Source organism: Octopus sinensis, linkage group LG7 (assembly GCF_006345805.1).
Source record: "Octopus sinensis linkage group LG7, ASM634580v1, whole genome shotgun sequence".
Taxonomy (NCBI): domain Eukaryota; kingdom Metazoa; phylum Mollusca; class Cephalopoda; order Octopoda; family Octopodidae; genus Octopus; species Octopus sinensis.
This window is the reverse complement of record NC_043003.1, coordinates 61,592,225-61,613,267: the sequence shown is the minus strand read 5'-3', so window position 1 is coordinate 61,613,267 and position 21,043 is coordinate 61,592,225. Positions and strand designations below refer to the sequence as shown.

Below are 21,043 nucleotides of genomic sequence, written 5' to 3'. Positions count from 1 at the left end.
TTATGCAACACTAGCATAGGCCATGGCTACGATCTCACTTGTTTTGTCGGGTCTTCTCAAGCACAGCATACCTCCAAAGGTCTTGGTCGCTTGTCATTGCCTCTGTGAAGCCCAACATTCGAAGGTCATGCTTCACCACCTCATCCCAGCTCTTCCTGGGTCTACCTCATCCACAGGTTCCCTCCACTGTTAGGGTGTGACACTTCTTCACCACAGCTGTCCTCATTAATACATAACACATGACCATACCAGTGTAGTCATCTCTCTTGCACACCACACCTGATGCTTCTTATGTCCAACTTTTCTCTCAGGCCACTTACACTCTGTTGTGCATGCACACTGACATGGCACATCCTGTGGAGCATACTAGCTTCGTTTCTTTCAAGTTTACATGTCTTCATCAGTCATAGCCCATGTTTCACTGCCATGAAGCATGGCTGTTCGCACACATGCGTCATACAGTCTACCTTTCATTCTGATCGAGAGGCCCTTTGTTACCAACAGGGGTAAGAGCTCTCTGAACTTTGCCCAGTCTATTCTTATTCTAGCAGCTATGCTCTCAGAGCATCCACCCCTGCTACTGACTTGGTCACCAAGTTAATGGAAGCTATCAGCCACTTCTAGTTTTTCCCCCTGGCATGTGATAGCAGCTGTTTTCTGCACATCTTCAGTATATTTTGCACTTGTGTATCTGCCACACACAAAAACTATCTTCCCAGTTAACCTTCCTTTGATCATATATATATATATATATATATATATATATATATAATAGAAATATTAAAATTACTAAGTCTCTCTATGTATTTACATAAATGTATGTATATATGCATATATTTATATATTAATTATATTATTATATGATCAAATGCCATGCATCCTTTCCCAAGTATATATATATATATAGTCAATAATAATAAGGGTAAAATTAATTAATTAATTTGTAATTAATAATTTTACCAAGCAGTGTTCAGTATGTTTTAGTAGTGGAAATAGCTAAATTCTTTGGCTGCTATTTCTAAAAGTTCGGTGTGTGGTAAAACAATTTTTTTGCTTAACCCTAATTATATATATATGTATGTATATGTATCATGATCACTTTAACATCTACTTTTCCTTGCTGGCATGGGTTGGTTGGAATTTAGTTGAGGTGGATTTTCTATGGCTGGATGACTTTCATGTTACCAACCCTTGCTTATTTCTTAGCAAAGTGATATTTTCCTGTATCCAGGCATGTATTTTCATGGAAGATTTAGAATGAAGAATACCACTTGTATGAGGAAGACATTCATTTTCAACTGTCACACAATGTCAAGGCACACATAATAATACACACACATACATGCATACATAAATGTACACACACCCACATATATGTATGTTACCCTCACACTGGTACTGTGTATAAAGCACCCATGCTGGTTGACTTAAAACACAACGGTGCCACATAAGAAGCACCTGGGCCAGTGCCACATGAAAAGCACCCATGGTCGTGCATCTAGAACTCAGTAAAGTATTTGGTATTAGGAAGGACATTCAACTGTAGAAACTATGCCAAAATATACTGGAATCTGGTCCAGCTCTCCAGCTTTCCAGCTCCTGTAAAGCCGTCCAACCCATGCCAGCATGGAAAACGGACGTTAAACGATGATGTTGATGATGATGATGATGATTTTGTGTGTGTGTGATTGACTCTTTTCACATTTTTGTCTATCAAATCCATTCACAAGACTTTGGGTAGCCTGAGGCTGTAGCAGAAAGCATTTGCCCATGGTGCTACATAGGGGGATTGAACCCAGGATCATGTGGCTGTGAAGCAAACTTCTCACCACACAGCCACACCTCTCTCTCTCTCTCTCTTTCTCTCTCCCCCCCCTCTCTATATATATTGAATCGTCACTTTAATGTCTACTTTTCCATGCTTTCATGGCTCAGATGGGAGTATGTTGGGCCAGACTTTTCCATGACTAGATGCTCTTCCTGCTGCCAGCTGCAATCTGCTCCCTAGAAAAGTAATAATCTACCAGTCTATCAAACAACAGACAGCCCAGACATGCTAACGTAGAGAACTGAAAACAAACAATGCTAAAATAAGCCTTTTGCTTAGAAAAACAACATTACATGTCAAGCTGTATCAGAAAAGCCCAAGCATGGTTTCTCAGTGGGTTGCAAGCAAATGACACCATAGCAGAGCTATTGTTTACAACCACAACATGAAACACATGTCTAGACAGAAATATAAAACCAGTCACTCACACACATACACACACACACACCTATACAGGGGCTTCTTTCAGTTTCTGTCTATAAATCAAGTGACAAGATTTTGGTTAGCCCAAAGCTATAGCAGAATACATTGCTAAGGTACCATGCCGTAAGACTGAACCTGGAACCATGTGGTTGGGAAACAAACTTCTTAACCACACAGCCATGCTTGCACTTATATGTATATGGCTGTGTAGATATGTGTTTGTGTAAGTGACCTAGCAATTAGGATATTATGCTCATGATTATAAAGGTTGTGGTTTCAATTCCCAGACTGGACTGTATATTGTGTCATTGAGTAAGGCACTTCATTTTACATTGTTCCAGTGCTCTTTACTGAAAACTAAGTACCAACCTACTGCTGGTACTGCCCTCTCATTACATCCTGGATGCTCCACTGGGTCAAAAGTGGCAAAGTCAAAAGGTATCTGTCTATATGTGACCAAATAAGTGCTTAAAACTCTGGATTAGACCTCCTCAGCTAAGTAACACAGACTTCACTTCATATCACTGTAGCTGTCTCCCCCACTTGTTAAAATTATTAAAATGATATTGATTAATGAGCTAATATTTGCTGCATTTTGCTTACTATGCATTTCCAATAGCTTTTAATGCTCAGTACATTAAATCTGTTAACAATAATTTAGTTGTTGTAACCATGGAGGTCACATGTCTTGATTAACTCTTAACCCTTTAGCATTTAAACTGGCCTACCCAGCCAAAATTTTCTACCTGTTTTAAGTTCAAACAGGTCAGATCCAGCCTCTCATACCCATACTGCTATGACAATCTAAAAATAACATGCAGATCATACAAATCACAAAGCTACAAGGTAATGCAAGATTAATTCAAAACAATGTGAATAAATAAGTATTACGTTTGACAGAGCAATCTGAATACTAAGGAGTATTCTGAGCTGCACATTGCTGCAAATCAAATAGTGTAGCTGTTTCAGGCTGAAAAGCAGGAATTAAGCACTCTTCTGTGTGAGAAACACAGTTCTTCCTTAAATGATCCTGTGACACACCCGAACACACCATCAGTGGTGTTTTCTGGGTCATGAGGTCTTTCAACATCACCCAGGTAACTCAGCCAAGGTTCTTCAAGTCCCAGTATATGTCCAGTTAGCACTGCTCCTTCTAAGGCTTGCACCTCGTGATTCACAACCATCTTGAGACATCCTCTGCTGCATGTGCAGCCAACCTGATGGCCTTTTGCTTACTGGGCCCCCGTCATGCCAAGCATGTCGTAAGCTCTGGCAAAGGACTGGCTTGCAAACCCACTACATTCTACTTGAAAGGGGGTCACATCTTGCTTACCACCCATTCCTTTGATATAACCCTACCAGCTCAGTATGTTTCCTCCTCGTACTCTAATTTGTCCCCTTGATGCAATACTCCCAAGAAATGGAGAATTCCAACAGAACTACTTGCTTGGACACTTCTGAGATCAGCACTATATCCTGCCTTAGTGTTGTTGAAGCAACATTTTCTGAGAATTCAGCTGCTTCCCCATGTCAGCTTTTTTAAGAACTTCTTGCACTCCTCTTCCTTTGTCAAGAACTCAGTAATGGCAAGTTGTTTCTATTTGGAACCCATTATTGGCTTGCAATGAAGAAGACCAGAAAGAAGAGTTACTTTATAAACATATAAAGGCGCAGGAGTGGCTGTGTGGTAAGTAGCTTGTTTACCAACCACATGGTTCCGGGTTCAGTCCCACTGCGTGGCACCTTGGGCAAGTGTCATCTACTATAGCCTCGGGCCGACCAAAGTCTTGTGAGTGGATTTGGTAGATGGAAACTGAAAGAAGCCCATCGTATATATGTGTATATATATATATATATATGCATGTGTGTGTTTGTGTGTCTATGTTTGTCCCCCTAGCATTGCTTGACAACCAATGCTGGTGTGTTTATGTCCCCGTTACTTAGCGGTTCGGCAAAAGAGACCAATAGAATAAGTACTGGGCTTACAAAAGAATAAGTCCTGGGGTTGAGTTGCTCGATTAAAGGCGGTGCTCCAGCATGGCCGCAGTCAAATGACTGAAACAAGTAAAAGAGTAAAAGAGTAAGAATATGTAATATGGATGACCTATCTTAGTTAATAAAAAGAAGTTATGCCTATTTTGCATCCCTTTCAGGATATCTATTGTACAGTTGTATACTTTACTAGTGTTGGCCAATATTTCAAACTTTATACATTAGTATATCATGCTGGTGTTGAAATCTCATGGCATCAGTCATGGTTATGATGGAGTTCTGATTGGGATTCTAATTTAAATTAGATACTTAAGTACAGACAGTGTATTAAATATGAACACTTTAGTGTTGGTTAACCTTTTTGTTACCATATTTTTGTTGAGGTACACTATTTTGGTTTCAATTAATTTTGAAAAAATGAAGAATTTAATAAAATAACTTTGCCATTATTAACTTCAGTATTTGCAGCATAAATTGACAGGAAATTTTGAGAGAAGGTTTTAATTTTGACAACTTAAAACAGGAAGTTTGTACCATAGAACCAGGGGCCATCATAGGCAAATTGGTATCAAAAGGGTTAAACATGTTTTGCTAAGACAGTGTAAATTTGATAATTAAATTTTGTCTTTACTTTTTTTTTTTATTATTAGCATATTTGTACCTTCTAGTTCTGCTGGTTCCATCATATTCTAATATTCTGGAAGCAATCCTTGTTCGTCATCTTTGCTTCTCTTTTGTTAATAATATTAATATTCTGTGTCTTTCAAATTTATTGAATTGTTCATAATTCCAGCAAAATAACTGGTGCAGTTCAAACAAGTAGCAACACCAAACTAATGTGCATTGCGTGTGTACATGATAGGGGTTTGTATTTAGAACACTATTCCATTTTTCCTTTTTAAATATGAACTAATTTACATATTTTTGACACTATCAATAGAAGAAATGAACAGGATCAGCATACTAGCTCATTGCTAAACCCACACATTGTGCTGATTGTGGTTACTGTTATTGTTATTATTTATTTGAGATCCAATCATGCTCAATGTAATTATTATTATATTGATAATTATTATTGTTGTTGTTGTTGTTGTTGATAGAGTTTTATTATCGTATTTTTTAAAAATTTTCAGTTCTTCTTTAAGTTATATTATTTTACATTATTTTCCTTATCTTTTTTCATGTGCGTGATATGAGGCTAAATTTTTTGTAAAAAAAATAAAATAGAGACTAATTTTATTTTATTTTATCTTTTTATTTTCCTTGTTTCTTCTTTCTTTTTAATTTTTTTTTTTATCTGTTTTGTTTTAAAAAAGGCTTTCAAAAGAACTATCAAAAGAATTTCGATCTCTATTTCGACAGGTCGCATAGTTAAACGGTTACGCTGCCACAAAGATACTAAAGTTAGACAACTGGCTCAGAGAGTTTGTAAAGAATGGAACAACTTTTTCAAAACTCAAAATAATCTCGTTCCAGTGGAAGTAAAATATGACTTAGTGACAACGAAAAAAAGAGAAACTGTTAAGAAATTCATTGCTCAATCTTTTGAATTGGAGGTAATTAAAACTTAAATTAATTTTCTAACGGATTGCTCTTGTTAATGTTGTTGTCGTTTAACCCAAGTCAGCTCTGATCAAAAACATTCCTACTATAATCATCCCACCTTTGTTCTATACATAGTGTATAGAAAAACAGCCATTATTAACCAGTGTATATAAAAGAACCGTATCCAGTGTTTTTTCTGTTTTTAAGACAACAGGGTGTGTTTTGAAGAAGACTTAGCTGCTACTTCTTACACATCAAGTAGCTGCATAGAGATTTTATAGCAAATAAATTGCTTGACTCTGTATGTGTGTGTGTGTGTGTAGTGAGTGCTTAACTTGAATAATAAAATTTGCCTTCTTTTAAAACTATTTTACATTCATTTTTTTTTTCTGTTAACATTAATCGGATGGTTTTATGAAATTTGGTAATTTACATAATGTTGATGCAGTTGATTTTACAGCTGACTAATCTTATTACTACTAACCACTGAAGCATGAAATGAGTGGTACCTAACCTACTTTTCATATATATGCTTCACCAAAGATGGTCATAATATAAGAATGAAACCTGTCCAAAGTTGTCTCCTATTCTTGGCAAAAGAATCAAAATAATATAAATAACATTGATTTTTTTTTCTTTCCCTTCTAATTATTTCCAGTTGGCGTATAAGCTGCTCCTTTTCTATAATATATTAACACTGATTTAACTATTGTTTTTTTTTGTATATATATATGTATATATATTATGCAGAATCAGATTTGTGAATATTTATAACAAAATAATATACATATAGGTGCAGGAGTGGCTGCATGGTAAGTAGCTTGCTTACTAACCACATAGTTCTGGGTTCAGTCCTACTGTGTGGCACCTTGGGCAAGTGTCTTCTACTATAGCCTCAGACTAACCAAAGCCTTGTGAGTGGATTCGGTAGACGAAAACTGAAAGAAGCCCATTGTATATGTGTGTGTGTGTGTGTGTGTCTGCTTCTTACCCCACCATTGTTTGACAACCGCTATTGGTGTGTTTATGTCCTTGTAACTTAGTGGTTCAGCAGAAGTGGTGAATAGAATAAGTACTAAGCTTACAAAGAATAAATCTTGGGGTCGAGTTGTTCGACTAAAAGGCAGTGCTTTAGCATGGCTGCAGTCAAATGACTGAAACAAATAAAAGAATATAAGTGCATGTATGATTGTGTTGAAGTTCATTTTATGACCATGTAGTTCTGAGTTCAATCCCACTGTACAGCACTATAGTTCCAATCTGAATAATGCCTTTTCAGTGAATTTGGTAGACAGAAACTGAAAAAAGCCTGTCATATAGGTGTGCATTTTGTGTATGTGTGTATAGATATGTACTTATCATCATCATCATCATCATCATTGTTTTTGACAGTGACTTCAAAGTGTCAGCCAGAAAGCTTTTACATTTTTTGGCAACAAAAGGCCTCTCTCTCACAGTGAAAGGTAGATTGTATGGTGCTTGTGTATGAATAGCTGTATTCCATGATAGTGAGATGCTGGGCGTGAAGGTGGAGGACATGCAAAGACTGAAGAGGAATGAAGCTTGTATGCTCTGTTGGATGTGCAAGATTAGAAACAAGTGTGCTGATGTGAAGGTGATACTTAATTACCTAGTCAGAGGAAAAACAAGAAGAGAGAGATAGTGACCAAAGGGAAATGAGAGAAAGAGAGAGAGAGAGTAGGAAGAGCAGGAAACAGCAAAAGTGTAAGAGAGAGCAGAAGAGAGATGGATTAGTGCTAGGGTATACTCACAAGTAAGAAGGATCTGAGCATAAAACCTGGGTAGAAAAATAGGGTGTGGGTGTTGGAGGTCTGGAGAGCAGCAATACAGTGAGCGTGACAGTGAGGGCAAGAAAGGGGATTGGGAAACAATGATAATTTATGAAGAGGAATGTGAGGAAGAGAAAGATGCAGTTAGAAGAGGAGCTATGAGTTCAGTTTCTTAGGGTAGAGTGGCTGAAAAGTTTGTTACATGTGGGTAGGACACAACTCAGTTTTGTGGACAGGTCTTCTCTGGAACCTCATATCACCAAACATCTCAGTCCCCTGTCATTTCCTCCATGAACCCTAACATCCTAAGATCAGTCTCACCACTTCATCTCATGTTTTCCTGGGTCTCCTTCTTCCGCTCTCAATGACAGGCACTTCTTTATACAGCTGTCTTTCTTCATACGCATCACATGTCCAAACCAACACATTTTCCTCTCCAGCACATCACATTTAATCCCTCTTAAATCTAACATTTCTCTCAACACAGTTGTGCTTTGTCTCTCATGCACACTGATGTTGCAAATCCAATGGAGCATACTACCTTCATTCCCCTCCAGCTTACGCATGTTCTCCACAGTTAGAGCCCATGTCTCACTACCATGTAACACAGCCATTCTCACACAAGCATCATACAATCTACCTTTCACTCTGCGAGAGAGTCCTTTTACTGCCAACAGAGGTAGTAGTTCTCTGAACTACCTCCATCCTATTCTTATTCTAGAAACAATACTTTCAGAGCATCCACCACCATTGCTAATTTGGTCACCTGAATAGCAGAAACTATCTACTACCTCAAGAGAGCCACCTGGGCATTTGAAAAAGTTTAACCCTTTCATTACTGTATTTATTTTGAGATACTCTGTGTTTCTTTCAATTACTTTAAATATAACGAAGAATTTAGCAAAATAACTTAGTTATCATTCAGCTAGTGTTAGGAACATAAATTGTGACTAAGGTTTGATAGAAGATTTTAATTAAAACCTTATGAAAACAAGACATTTGTACAACAGAGCCTGAGCCGGTTTCAGCCAGGCTGGTAACAAAAGGGTTAAGTCCCTCATACTCTTAATACTTACTGTTCCTGTGCATCTGCCACACACGAAAGCAACTTTATCTGATAATCTTATCACAATTCCACTACATCTCTTATGTGTCCATAGCTTACACTTGGTGCAGTAAATGGAATTACATCCCCCTCCTTTCCTACATATTGAACAGGGATATTTGCCAGCTAGAATGGGAGTCTTATCTCCTTTCTTGCTAACAACAACTTTAGTCTTGGCTAAGTTAACTTTAACTTATATTCTATTAGAGATGAAAGGACAACAAAAATCAAGGCAGGACAGGTATCTCAAGTCAATGAACAAATTTTCTTTATTTAAATGTTCTTGTACAGAAATTGTTTCTTTGCACTAATAGATGGGGGAAACTGTGAAGTTTGGTTGGATACTACCTGCACATCTCTCAGTGTTCACTCTTGGAGTGGTTGGCATTAGGAAGGGCATCAAGCTGCAATGCCTGGTGTAGCCCTGCAGCTTACCAGTTTCAGTCAAACTGTCCAACCCATGCCAGCATGGAAAGCAGATGCTAAAAGATGATGATGATGATGATATGTATGTATATGTGTGTGTGTGTGTATGTATATGTCATCATCATCGTCATTTAATGTCTGCTTTCCATATGGCATGGGTTGGATGGTTTAACTGAGGGCTGGCGAGCCAGAAGGCTGCACCGGGTTCCAATCTGATCTGACAAACTTTCTACAGCTGGATGCCCTTCCTAATGCCAACCACTCTGAGAGTGTAGTGGGTACTTTTTATGTGCCACTGCATGAGGGCCAGTCAGGCAGCATTGGCATCAACCACACAAGAATGGAGCTTTTTATGTGCCACCGACATTGGTGCCAATCAGGCAGTACTGTCATCAGCCACAACAATGACTTCACTAGACTTAACAGGTCTTCACAAGCACAGTTTATTGCCTAGTGATTGAAGGGTACTTTTAAATGGGCCAGTTATGCTGCACTGGCATAGGCTACAGTTATGGTCTCACTTAACTTGCTGGATCTTCTCAAGCACAGCATATCTCCAAAGGTCTCGGTTACTTGTCATCACCTCCATGAGGCCCAACGTTTGAAGGTCATGCTTCACCATCTCATCCCAGGTTTTCCTGGGTTTTCCTCTTCCACAGGTTCCCTCTACTGCTAGGGTGTGACACTTTTTCACACAGCTGTCCTCATCCATACGCAACACATGACCATACCAGCGCAGTCGTCTCTCTTGCCCACCACATCTGATGCTTCTTATGTCCAGCTTTTCTCTCAGGGCACTTACACTCTGTCGTGTATGCACACTGACATCACGCATCCAGCAGAGCACATTAACTTCATTTCTTGCGAGCTTACACATGTCCTCAGCAGTCACTGCCCTGTAGCATGGCTGTTCGCACACATGCGTCATACAGTGTACCTTTTATTCTGAGTGAGAGGCCCTTTGTTACTAGCAGGGATAGGAGCTCTGTGAACTTTGCCCAATGTGTTTATGTATATAAATCTTTATATATATATGTGTGTGTGTGTGTGTGTGTCTTTGTGTTTGCTTATCTTGTCATTGTGTGATGTTTGGATAATGAACATCATTCATTTAGAATATTCTGCAAAATCATGTCTAGCCATGGGGCAATATTTTCTTGCATGGAAACAAGAAAGGGTTGAAGACACGAAGAGCATCGGACTGCAGAAACCCTGCCTCATAAAACTCTCTCTGAATCATACAAGCATTTCAAAGTGAATGTTAAAAGTGATAATGTGTTGATATTATATTTTTAGGCTGAAATACGAGAAATTTATTTTGAACACATTTAATTACTTTATACTCTTTTACTTGTTTCAGCCATTTGACTGTAGCCATGCTGGAGCACCACCTTTAGTCGAGAAAATCAACCCAGGTCTTATTCTTTGTAAGTCTAGTACTTATTCTATCAGTCTCTTTTGCCAAACCGCTAAGTTACGGGGACATAAACACACCAGTAGCCATTGTCAAGTGATGTTGGGGTGACAAACACAGACACACAAACATATACACACATATATATATGTATATACATATATGTGACAGGTTTCTTTCAGTTTCCGTCTACCAAATCCACTTACAAGGTTTTGGTTGGCCCGAAGCTATAGTAGAAGACACTTGCCCAAGATGCCATGCTGTGGGACTGAACCCGGAACCATGTAGTTCGTAAGCAAGCTACTTACCACACAGCCACTCTTACATCTATAAACTTAAAGAAAGACGAAATACTGCTGAGTAGTTTGCATAGTGCACTAGCATTACTGCCAGCTTGTCACCTTATGCACCTTTACTTGAAAATACCTGACTAAGAAGGAGTGACTGTGTGGTAAGTAGCTTGCTTACAAACCACATGGTTCTGGTTCAGTCCCACTGTGTATCACCTTGGGCAAGTGTCTTCTACTATAGCCTTGAGCCAAACAAAGCCTTGTAAGTGGATTTGGTAGATGGAAACTGAAAGAAGCCCGTCGTATATATGTATATGTATATATATGTGTGTGTTTGTGTGTCTGTGTTTATCCCCATAACTTAGCGGTTCAGCAAAAGAGACCGAAAGAATAAGTACTAGGCTTGCAAAGAATAAGTCCTGGGGTTGATTTCCTCGAGTAAAGGCGGTGCTCCAGCATAGCTGCAGTCATAGTAGTAGTAGTAGTAGTAGTAGTAGTAGTAGTAGTAGTAGTGACAACAATGTGATGATGGCAAGATGGCAAGTTACAGCCACTACTACTACCACTATCACTGCCAACCACTTTGGAACTAAAGAATATCTAATAAACCAAAGAACAGTATTTAGACAATGAAATATGTCGTGTGGAAAAAAAAAAGTGTAATAAAATTGCAGTTAATGTAAGGTAAATTAAGATTACATAAACTGATTGTTCAGAAAAATATTATTTAAGAGGAATCATAAAAGAATGAGATGCTTTTGTTTTTTTTTTTGTTTTTTTTTTTTGCTTTTTTTTTTGGTGCTTCCAGCTAAAAATTGACTAAAATTTTATCTGATTGCAAACTAGAACATTGAAATGACACTAAGAATAGATAAAGATAAAATGTATTTTTATATCTGATTTTTATTGTATTTTTCATTAATATATATATATACTGTAAGGTAAGTTGAATTTTTGCTGTAGTTATTGGAAGAAAACTGACATTTCTCTCATATTTAGTTCCTTTTTGCTATTTTCTTTTTTCCTTTTTTTTTTTTATCTGGTTTCAGTCATTGGACTGCAGCGATGCTGGGGTAACACCTTCTAGGGGTTTTTTTCAATACAATTACCCCTCCTCCCTCGGTTCTTAAGTTGTAATTCATTTTATTGATTTCGGTTTGTTGAATAGCTGAGTTTGCCCATTTAATTACACCTCTTTAGGAAGTTACCTCCCATTTCACAGTAAACAGAGCAAAGAATTTATAATTGGTCTATGCACACACGTATACACACACACACACACAAACATATATACTTATATATATATATATATATATAAGAGAATAAGTGAAGAAAATTGTTATTACCAAGGTACGCCTGCTGCAGGAAATGTTGATAAGACAATGGATGCTAACATACTTGATGTAGTAAACCATCATCATCAACATCATCATAATTTAAATTTCAGTTTTTCCATTCTTTCATGGGTTGGCCAGAATTTGTTGAGGTGCAAATTTTTACAGCTGGATGCCCTTGCTGTTGCTGACTATCACCTGTTAGTCAGACACGTTTTCATCTGAAACTGAAAATGAAGAGTCTCACTTGCATGATGATGATGATGGTGGTGGTGGTGGTGTTAGTGGTGGATGTGATGATTTTCAACCATCACATAATAACTAGTTACAAACACATACATGCATACACATACACACACATAACTCTGCACATGCACTGACTTTAAATATTGCACACATACACACAAACATGCACAACTACCCTGTTGATGTTGAAATGCCAATGAAGGAGTCTTAGATCTAGGTTAGAAACCAGCTGTTTCTCACTTGGCCAGAAATCGAAATAACTGAATAATATCATGTATATATATATATATATATATATATATATATATATATATATACAAGGGTAAAGACCCCTTCGGTCATGAGTGACCATGGGTTTGCACCTAGAGAGTTACCCTCTGAGGCACAAGTCTGGCAAGGTTGTTTTATGGAAGACAGTAGTCGCCATGCATACCGGCCTCCCCTCTCCACGCCACAGTGTTATCCAAGGGAAAGACAAAGGTCGATACAGCTTGGCACCTGTGACGTCGCAACTCATTTCTACAGCTGAGTGAACTGGAGCAACGTGAAATAAAGTGTCTTGCTCAAGAACACAACACGCAGCCCGGTCCGGGATTCGAGCTCACAACCTCACGATCGTAAGCTCGACGCTCTAACCACTGAGCCATGCGCCTTCACATATATATACATATATATATATATATAATATATATATATATATATATATATATAGATATATATATATATATATATATATATATATATATATGGTGCCCCAGCATGGCCACAGCTAGTGAGCTGAAACTAGATAAATAAAAAAAATAAATAAATATATACACACACATACAAATTAAAATCCATAATCCATAAAATGGAGAAGTAGTATTAATATAATTTATGAACAGCTAAAAATTCAACAGGTTCAAAACCGAAACAGCTGTAAGTGCACATGTTGAATTTTTGCAGTTAATAAATTATATTAATACTACTTCACTTTCTGAATTTTAATTTGAATATTTATAAACCAAGATTTATATTTAAACCTATATTTTAGGAATATTACTATTTACAACAAAATAATGTGTAACAAACCAGCAATTCATTGGGTATTTTCTATCTCTTGAGGTGGTTTTTTTAACCTCTATTTAAATTTATATATATATATATATAATATACAGGTTTCTTTCAGTTTCCATCTACCAAATCCACTCACAATGCTTTAGTTGGCTTGGGCCATTTGTAGAAAACACTCAAGGTACTGTCAAGTAGGACTGAATTCAAGACCTCATGATTGGGAACCAAGGTTCTTAACCATGCAGCTATGCCTACACTATTAAGAAATTTTAAATCATTAATCAAGTGTTCCTGAGTAAATTTTTCCTGCTCTTTTTTTAAAGTTATTATGCCAATTAGTGTTCATTTATAGAAAAACCTGTATATTCCTCTAGTTATTCTAAGCTCTGAAGCAACAGTTAAACTATGCTTCATTAATGAGATTATATATAATGTGATTGAATAGTTTCAAGTTTTATCCTATTCCATAGATCCTGTGGCAAGTATCTCTCACCATAGCCCTTAGCTCACTGATGCCTTCTGGGTGAATTAACAAGTAGGAAACTGTAGGAAGCTCATCATGTGTGTATGTGAATGTGTATGAATGTTATCATTTCATGTTTGTCACAGCATGAGTGAAATGCTGATAATGGTGACGTACCTTGTTGGTATTATGAGTGGTTGTTCCGTACTTTCAAAGATTTGTAGAAGAAAACCTCCCTAACTTGAAAAACAGATAAGGGTTGCTGACAAGAGATGCATCTAGCCTTAAAATTCTACCTCACTGTTCAGTCTTTACTAGTATATAAAATCAGGTTTTCAAAGCAAATACTTGTAATCAAGCAACATTTATCTAATGTAGAGGCCCACTAAGGTCTCTTGGAGTCCAAGAGTCAGGTCTCTTGGAGTCGCTACTAAACCTTCAAGTTTTTTTTTTGTGTGCTTAAGTTCACAACATGAGTGAGCTAGGTATACAACAAATCAGTGGAGTCTGATGAAATGGACTCCGGTATCTTTTATGTACTATTATGTGATTTTGCAACTAATTGTAACAGGAGCTAATGCTTCTATGTCTGCTGTGCATGTTTGTTCATTTGTTTCATATCCATTTTCACATCCTTGCATGGGTTAGACTCTCTCTCTCTCTCTCTCTCTCAAACCTTACCTTCCAAAATTTTACCTGATGACATTGGATTATGAATTATGATATAATCTTTTAGGACTGCATTAAATAAATAAATTCTACCAAAACAGTTGTCATAAATTTTAAATAGCATTTGTGTTTACTTTATACACACACACACCATACACACATATACACACATTGTATTTGAACTTCAAACTTGCACATCATCCTCTATCTCTCTCTCTCTCTCTCTCTCTCACACCACACACACACACACACACTCTTTCTCTCACTTTCTCTTTTTTTCTCTCTTGCTCTGTCTCTTCTCATTCTCACTATAAAGGATGCAACACTTTCTGTCTCCTGAGAGAAAACACAAACCTATTGCTAGCAGCAATAAACACTGATAGAATGAGTACTGATCCTTAAAAGCATAAGTTTCTCTGACTAAAACCCTCCAAGGTGGTAGCCCAGCATGGCCACAGTCCAGAGACTAAAACAGGTAAAGCATAAAAGACAAAAAGAATATCAGCACGGTTTGTACAGTTAAAAGTTACTGCTTGACTGGAATCCAAAGCTCCAATTATATTTTTCATTAAAATTTAAATTTATGTGTTTTAATAATACAGAATATAACGATAAAAGCTTTTTATTTTTACCTCAAAGTAATATATCATATTTAAGGGGAAGTAAAATGAACATTTTTGTTCAAAGAAAAGGTTTTAAAAATTATTTACCTGTTAATAAAATTTGATGTTTTTGTAACTATTTATGTAATTTCAAACTTGCTAATCTCAGATATAACAGGTGGATCAGCTAACATATTTGCATATGGTTTGTGTGTGTGTGTGTGTATGTTCTTTTCTGTTTTTTTTTTTTGTTTTTTGTTTTTTTGGTAGAGGGGATTGTATATAAATATTCTCGCTTCATTCTTCTTGTATGCTTCGGTTGCTTTATATTAAAACCAGTTATGGCTGTTGAGTAATATTTACAGCAAGGCTTCACAGGAACCTGCTTTTTATCTACACTGGTTGAAGAAGTCACTTAACTCAGAAATAGTTAGATGCCTCAGATGGTTACCATTAGTTAGCTGAGTATAAGTTCGTTTTCTTTTTAGGTATATTTGAATTCTTTTCTGTTTATTTATTTCATGTTATCATTGATCATAGTCACTACTGATTTTTAATTAGTTTTAGAGCACTCTCTGTAAAAAAATGTCTCAATTAATGAATTAAGACATACCTTGTGAGGCTCACATGTGTCTAATTACTAAATGTACATGCACATACACATATGCATGTTTATATATATGTGTAAGTGTGTGTATATATATCATCATCATCATCATCATCATCATTTAGCATCCGCTTTCCATGCTGGCATGGGTTGGTCGGGCTGGCATGGGTTGGACAATTGACATGGGTTGGACAGTCTGGCATGGGTTGGATGGGCTGGCATTCAACCCATGCCAGCCTGTCCAACCCATATATATATATATATATATATATATATATATATGTTGTGGTGAATGTAATAAAAATAGTCTCACAAAATAATAAACTTTAAAAAGTACAGTATGGCTTAAAAAATGACAACATAAAATTTTTATGGATGACAAAAGTAATATGTCTATCGTCATGGATTGAAACAGGTATAATACAAAAATTAATAATTTACTTAAGAGACAAAGGCAAATTCTTTAAGGTTCAGAAATATAACATCCAACAACAAAAAGTAAAATTATATTAATTACAGTGATAAATGCACAAATGGGTTTTACTTACTTTCTACTCATTGAAGAAGATTTCTGCCCAGTGTACAAACAAATAGATGGCGTAGCCATGAGGTCTTCCTTAGAATCTATGTTTGCAGCACTCTACCTATGCACAGTAGAGAATGTGATTGAGAAACTAAAAGAAGACTTTGAGAAAATTTAACAACCTGAATAATACAAATGAGACTCTGCTTTTTAGGTGTAAATATAAAGATCAAAGAAAAGACCCAAGACTTCAGTATACACTAAAGAATCAAACAAATGCATGCATCCACAAGAAGTCAGTGAATGCCCACACAACTGTAAGATGTTAGTGGTAAAATCACTACTCAGAAGAGAATTTAAATTCTTGTCCACAAGAAAGGGAAAGAAATCCACAGAATGAAACATTAATTAGAAACAAATATTCCAGCAGACTACCAGACCTAGCTACAACAGAATACTGACACAAGTACACTACAACAAATACACCAGTGGGCACATTCAATAAAAATACACAAGTTACGCATAACATTTATTATATGAATCAAATGCATAACAACTATTGAACAGACAAATACATAATCAGAAACCTCATAAAATGAAAAGCAAAATTCTTCTAATTGTAAACTGAAATTAGTAGTATACTACAAAAAATGCTAAAATCAAAACCTCCTTGTCAATAATACACTTCAATCATGTAAACATGAGAACAAGCTGCTAATGACCAATGTAATCTATAAATTTGATTGTAAAACTGAAAGTTGTAAACTTCAGGACTTCTGCTGTTATATAGGCCATATAAATACAGAACTCTCTCATATGCTCACTGTGCATTTACAAAGATCAATCACAACACACTATATCACACACCACAATGTTAGAAAAATACTAGTGAATAATATATTTTCTATAAAATACAGAAATAGAAGACAAATCATGAAAGCCTTACTCATATTGCAACACAAGGCTAAAATAAACATGTAAAAAACACAGGCCTCAAAAAAAAAAATCAACACATGGCTGACATGGAAGCCTAATGGTTAATTTAAAAAATTAGATGGTAAAGCCTACATAAATTTAACCATAAGAAATCAAATTATTATGTGAACGCTTATTTCATTTCATTTGAGTTTGAGTCCATGCTCAGGCCAAGTCGAAGACTCCACCCTCAGAGTCTGGTGTGGTTGCCAGGTTGTATTCTCTGTTTAATTTTGACATGTGTAGGAGCGAGTTTGAGTCAGTTTGTGCTCGTTGTGTATATCCTGGGAGATGGGGTTCATCTCTAATGGTGCTTAAGTATCTATCCAGCTGCAATTTGAATGATTCCACACTGCATCCTGATAGATTTCTGACATGTACCGGAATAGAGTTGAATAGTTGTGCTCCTTGAATAGTTGGACCCTTTTCGCATTTGTCTGTCATTCATAAACATTTAAATTGCATATCCAACAGAGCATGCTTACTTCATTTCTTTCCAGTCTTCTCAGATCCTCTGCATTCAAGACCCATGTTTCACTATCATACTGTATTGAAGTTCTAACACAAGTGTCATACAATCTGCCCTTCACTCCAAAGGGAAAAATGCCTTTGTTGCCAACAGCAGCATTTGCTCTCTGAACTTTCTCCAATCTGTATTTACTCTGGCCAATATATTTGCAGAGCAACTACCCCTTTGCTAATTACATCTACTTGGCAACAAACGCTATCAATTACTTTTAGTGAGCTATCCAGCTATTTAAGAGAATCTGTTTCTGGTGCGCTCATAGTACACGCTGCTCCTGTGCATCTAATCACGTATGAGGCTAGCCTGCCTGTAACTCTGCTACATCTCTTGTATGTCCATAACTTACTTGAGTACTGTATTTGGAGTTTACACCAACTCCTTTAATGCATTTCAAGCAAGGCTATTTCCCTGAAGGTACCAGGATTCTAACTTATTTCTTACTTACAAAGTCCTTTATCTTTGCTAAGTTTGCCTTAAGCCTGATTGATCCTTGGTTTAGCTTTCATGCCTGGAATTTCCTCTCAAATTTGCCTGTAGATTCAGCCATGATAACTAGAACATCAGTGTATAGGAGTTCCTGAGGACAACCAGTCTTAAACTCCTCTAATATGGCTTGTAGGACTTTGATGAATGGGAGAAGACTGAGGACGGGACTTTGATGGACTCTTACTTTCATGCTAAATTTATTGCTGACTCTCACTTTACTTACTGCATCATTGTACATAACTTGCATCACTCTCGCAAGCTCTTCATCTACTCCTAGTTTCCTTAGTAGCCACCAGATTACTGTATGTGGTACCCTGTCAAATATCTTCTCTGAGTTAACAAATGACAAGAATAATGAATAATGGTTTACTCTTTGCCAAGTATTTATCATAAAGTTACCTCACTAGGAAGATTGCATCCATGGTACTTCCAGGCATGCATCCAAGCTGTACCTGATCTGAATCAATTGTGTTATGACTCTCTCTATAACCTTCATAATCTGATCCAGTAGTTTGATTCCTTGATAGTTGCACCTCTCTAAGGCATCTCCATTGCTTCTGTGGCAGTTTATAATGATACTGCTTTGCCAGCTATTGAATATAACTCCTTCTTTCATAATGTAATTTGCTTTCCAGATCGTAATCACATGCCTTACCTCACTGGATATTTTGAGCATCTCTACAACTGTCCTTGACAGAGCTTCAGCTTTCTCCTTTATCTCCTTCACTGCTTTATCTACTTGAATTACTGCTCACTCAGTAGGGTGAGCATGAGATAGTCCCTGTTTATCCTGTGTGTTTTTCACATTCAGCAGCTTCTTATTTATAGCTCTTCCTCACAACTATTTTCTCTTCTGTATCAATGGCAAGTATGCCTTCATCATTCCAAATACACTTCTTACCAATGACATCTTGTTTTTCTCTCACACATTCTTTCACAATCCTGAACACCTCACATCTTTGATCCTCACACTGCAGGGCATGTGCAAATCTCTTCTTTTCCGCCTCACCCTCAGCCAAATATAGCTGTTGCCTAGTTGCCCTTTGGTAACACTCCCTGTAACTACTTACCTTCCAGGTTTTCCAAGCCAGTCTCTTAACCCTTTCTATCAGCAATATTATTCCACTACCATTTTGCTTTCAGCTTGGCTTGGACTTTGCTCCAGCCACATGCCTGTTCTTTAGCCTTAATCCTTTTGATACCAACCCAGCTGAAACTACCCGTGGCTCTATAGTAAAGATGTCTTGTTTCCATAAGTTCTGAATTAAAAAATATTCCACCAAACTTTAGACACAATTTATGTTCCTAACACTAGCTTAATGATAACCAAGTTATTTTACTAAATTTTTTGTTACATTTAAAATTAGCTGAAAGAAACACAGAGCATCTCAACAGAAATATGGTAACAAAAGGATTAAACAGATTATTTCATAGAGCTTCCCAATTGTCATCTGTGTTATAGGTATTTAAATCTCTTCACAATTGCAGGATCTTTTAGTGTCCATTTCTTCCATTTCCATGTTGTTTTTTGTTTCTGTGTTTACACATATCTGACTCTGAAAGTCACTAGTCACTTATCTATATTGTGTAGTGCATTCTTCAGATGGAAAGGTTTTCATATTTACTGTAGCCTCTCTGTTCCTTTTTCTAATGAGAAAATAATCTGACTTGTGTATTCGCCAGATTGGTAGGTAATGAGATGGTTGGCTGGTTTCCTAAAGTGTGTTGCAGTAATTTCATCTATGCCTATACACATACACACACATATGACTGTAATTATGTATATGTATTATGCATTTATATATGTATATGGAAGTTATAGCAACATTGTGAATTATTTTAAACTTCAGTAATTTAAAGATGTTTTGAATACTTTCAAGTTCTTAATTAAGAGCTTTTTATTTTTCATTTTTCTTTTTTTTTTTGTTGTGTATGCGTATAATAGTTTTGTGAAAATTTAATGTGGTTTTGGAATTGACAGATGAGAATAAATGACATTGATGGTGATGGTGGAACTGGTGGTGGTGTCATATAGTATTTTTAATATCATTTTACATTTTTTTAAAATTATTATTTCTTACTTTCTAATTACAGAGTAACTCTAAATTGGTTTGTGATCTTGAATCCAGTGTGTTTTCCCACTGTAAAAAGCTGGTTAATAATCAGTACCAAAAAATTTCCAGAAAGTTAGTTTTTGCATTGAAGTCAAAGGAAACCCAAAGGAATCTATTATCAAGATCAATAACTCCAAGTGAATTAGTGCAAGAAATTGCTGGAAAATTGCCAACAGTTTGATAATTGAATGCTTTCTACATTCATCTGAACTATTTGACCAAAACAATTTCCTTCTACATACTTGTCTATTGTTCATACATATAAAGTCTATACCCATCTGTACTACATCTGTAAAATTTTAACACATAATAACTGTATTGTTTGTATTGGAAAATTATGTAAGAAATCAAGCAACATATTAATAAATTCTGTATATAAATGTATATAAATTTTGTATAGACTTAATGAATTGTATACATGAAGATATTTAGAATTGCTGTTAAGGAAATGATGAATACAAAACAGCATGTGATCTCAGCATCCAACTAAAATTCTATCATAATTCCCCAGTTTCCAACACCCACATTCACATGCATGCACATGTACACAGACACACACTCTCTCTCTCTCTCTCTCTCTCTCTCTCTCTTCTCTCTCTCTCTCTCTCTCTCTTTCTTTCTCTCTCTCTCTC

General features: G+C 36.4%; 1 protein-coding gene across 1 annotated transcript in view; it reads left to right on the top strand.

The window, feature by feature from the left end:
• The window catches only part of LOC115214183 (transcription elongation factor A N-terminal and central domain-containing protein 2), a 186,882-nt gene extending 166,085 nt beyond the window's left edge, over nucleotides 1-20,797 (top strand). The window contains exons 3-4 of the mRNA XM_029783281.2: nucleotides 5,606-5,799; nucleotides 20,392-20,797. Coding sequence (XP_029639141.1) covers nucleotides 5,606-5,799; nucleotides 20,392-20,592 — 395 coding nt within the window. The 3' untranslated portion in view covers nucleotides 20,593-20,797. The remainder of the gene's footprint in view (nucleotides 1-5,605; nucleotides 5,800-20,391) is intronic.
• The last annotated feature ends 246 nt before the right edge of the window (nucleotides 20,798-21,043 follow it).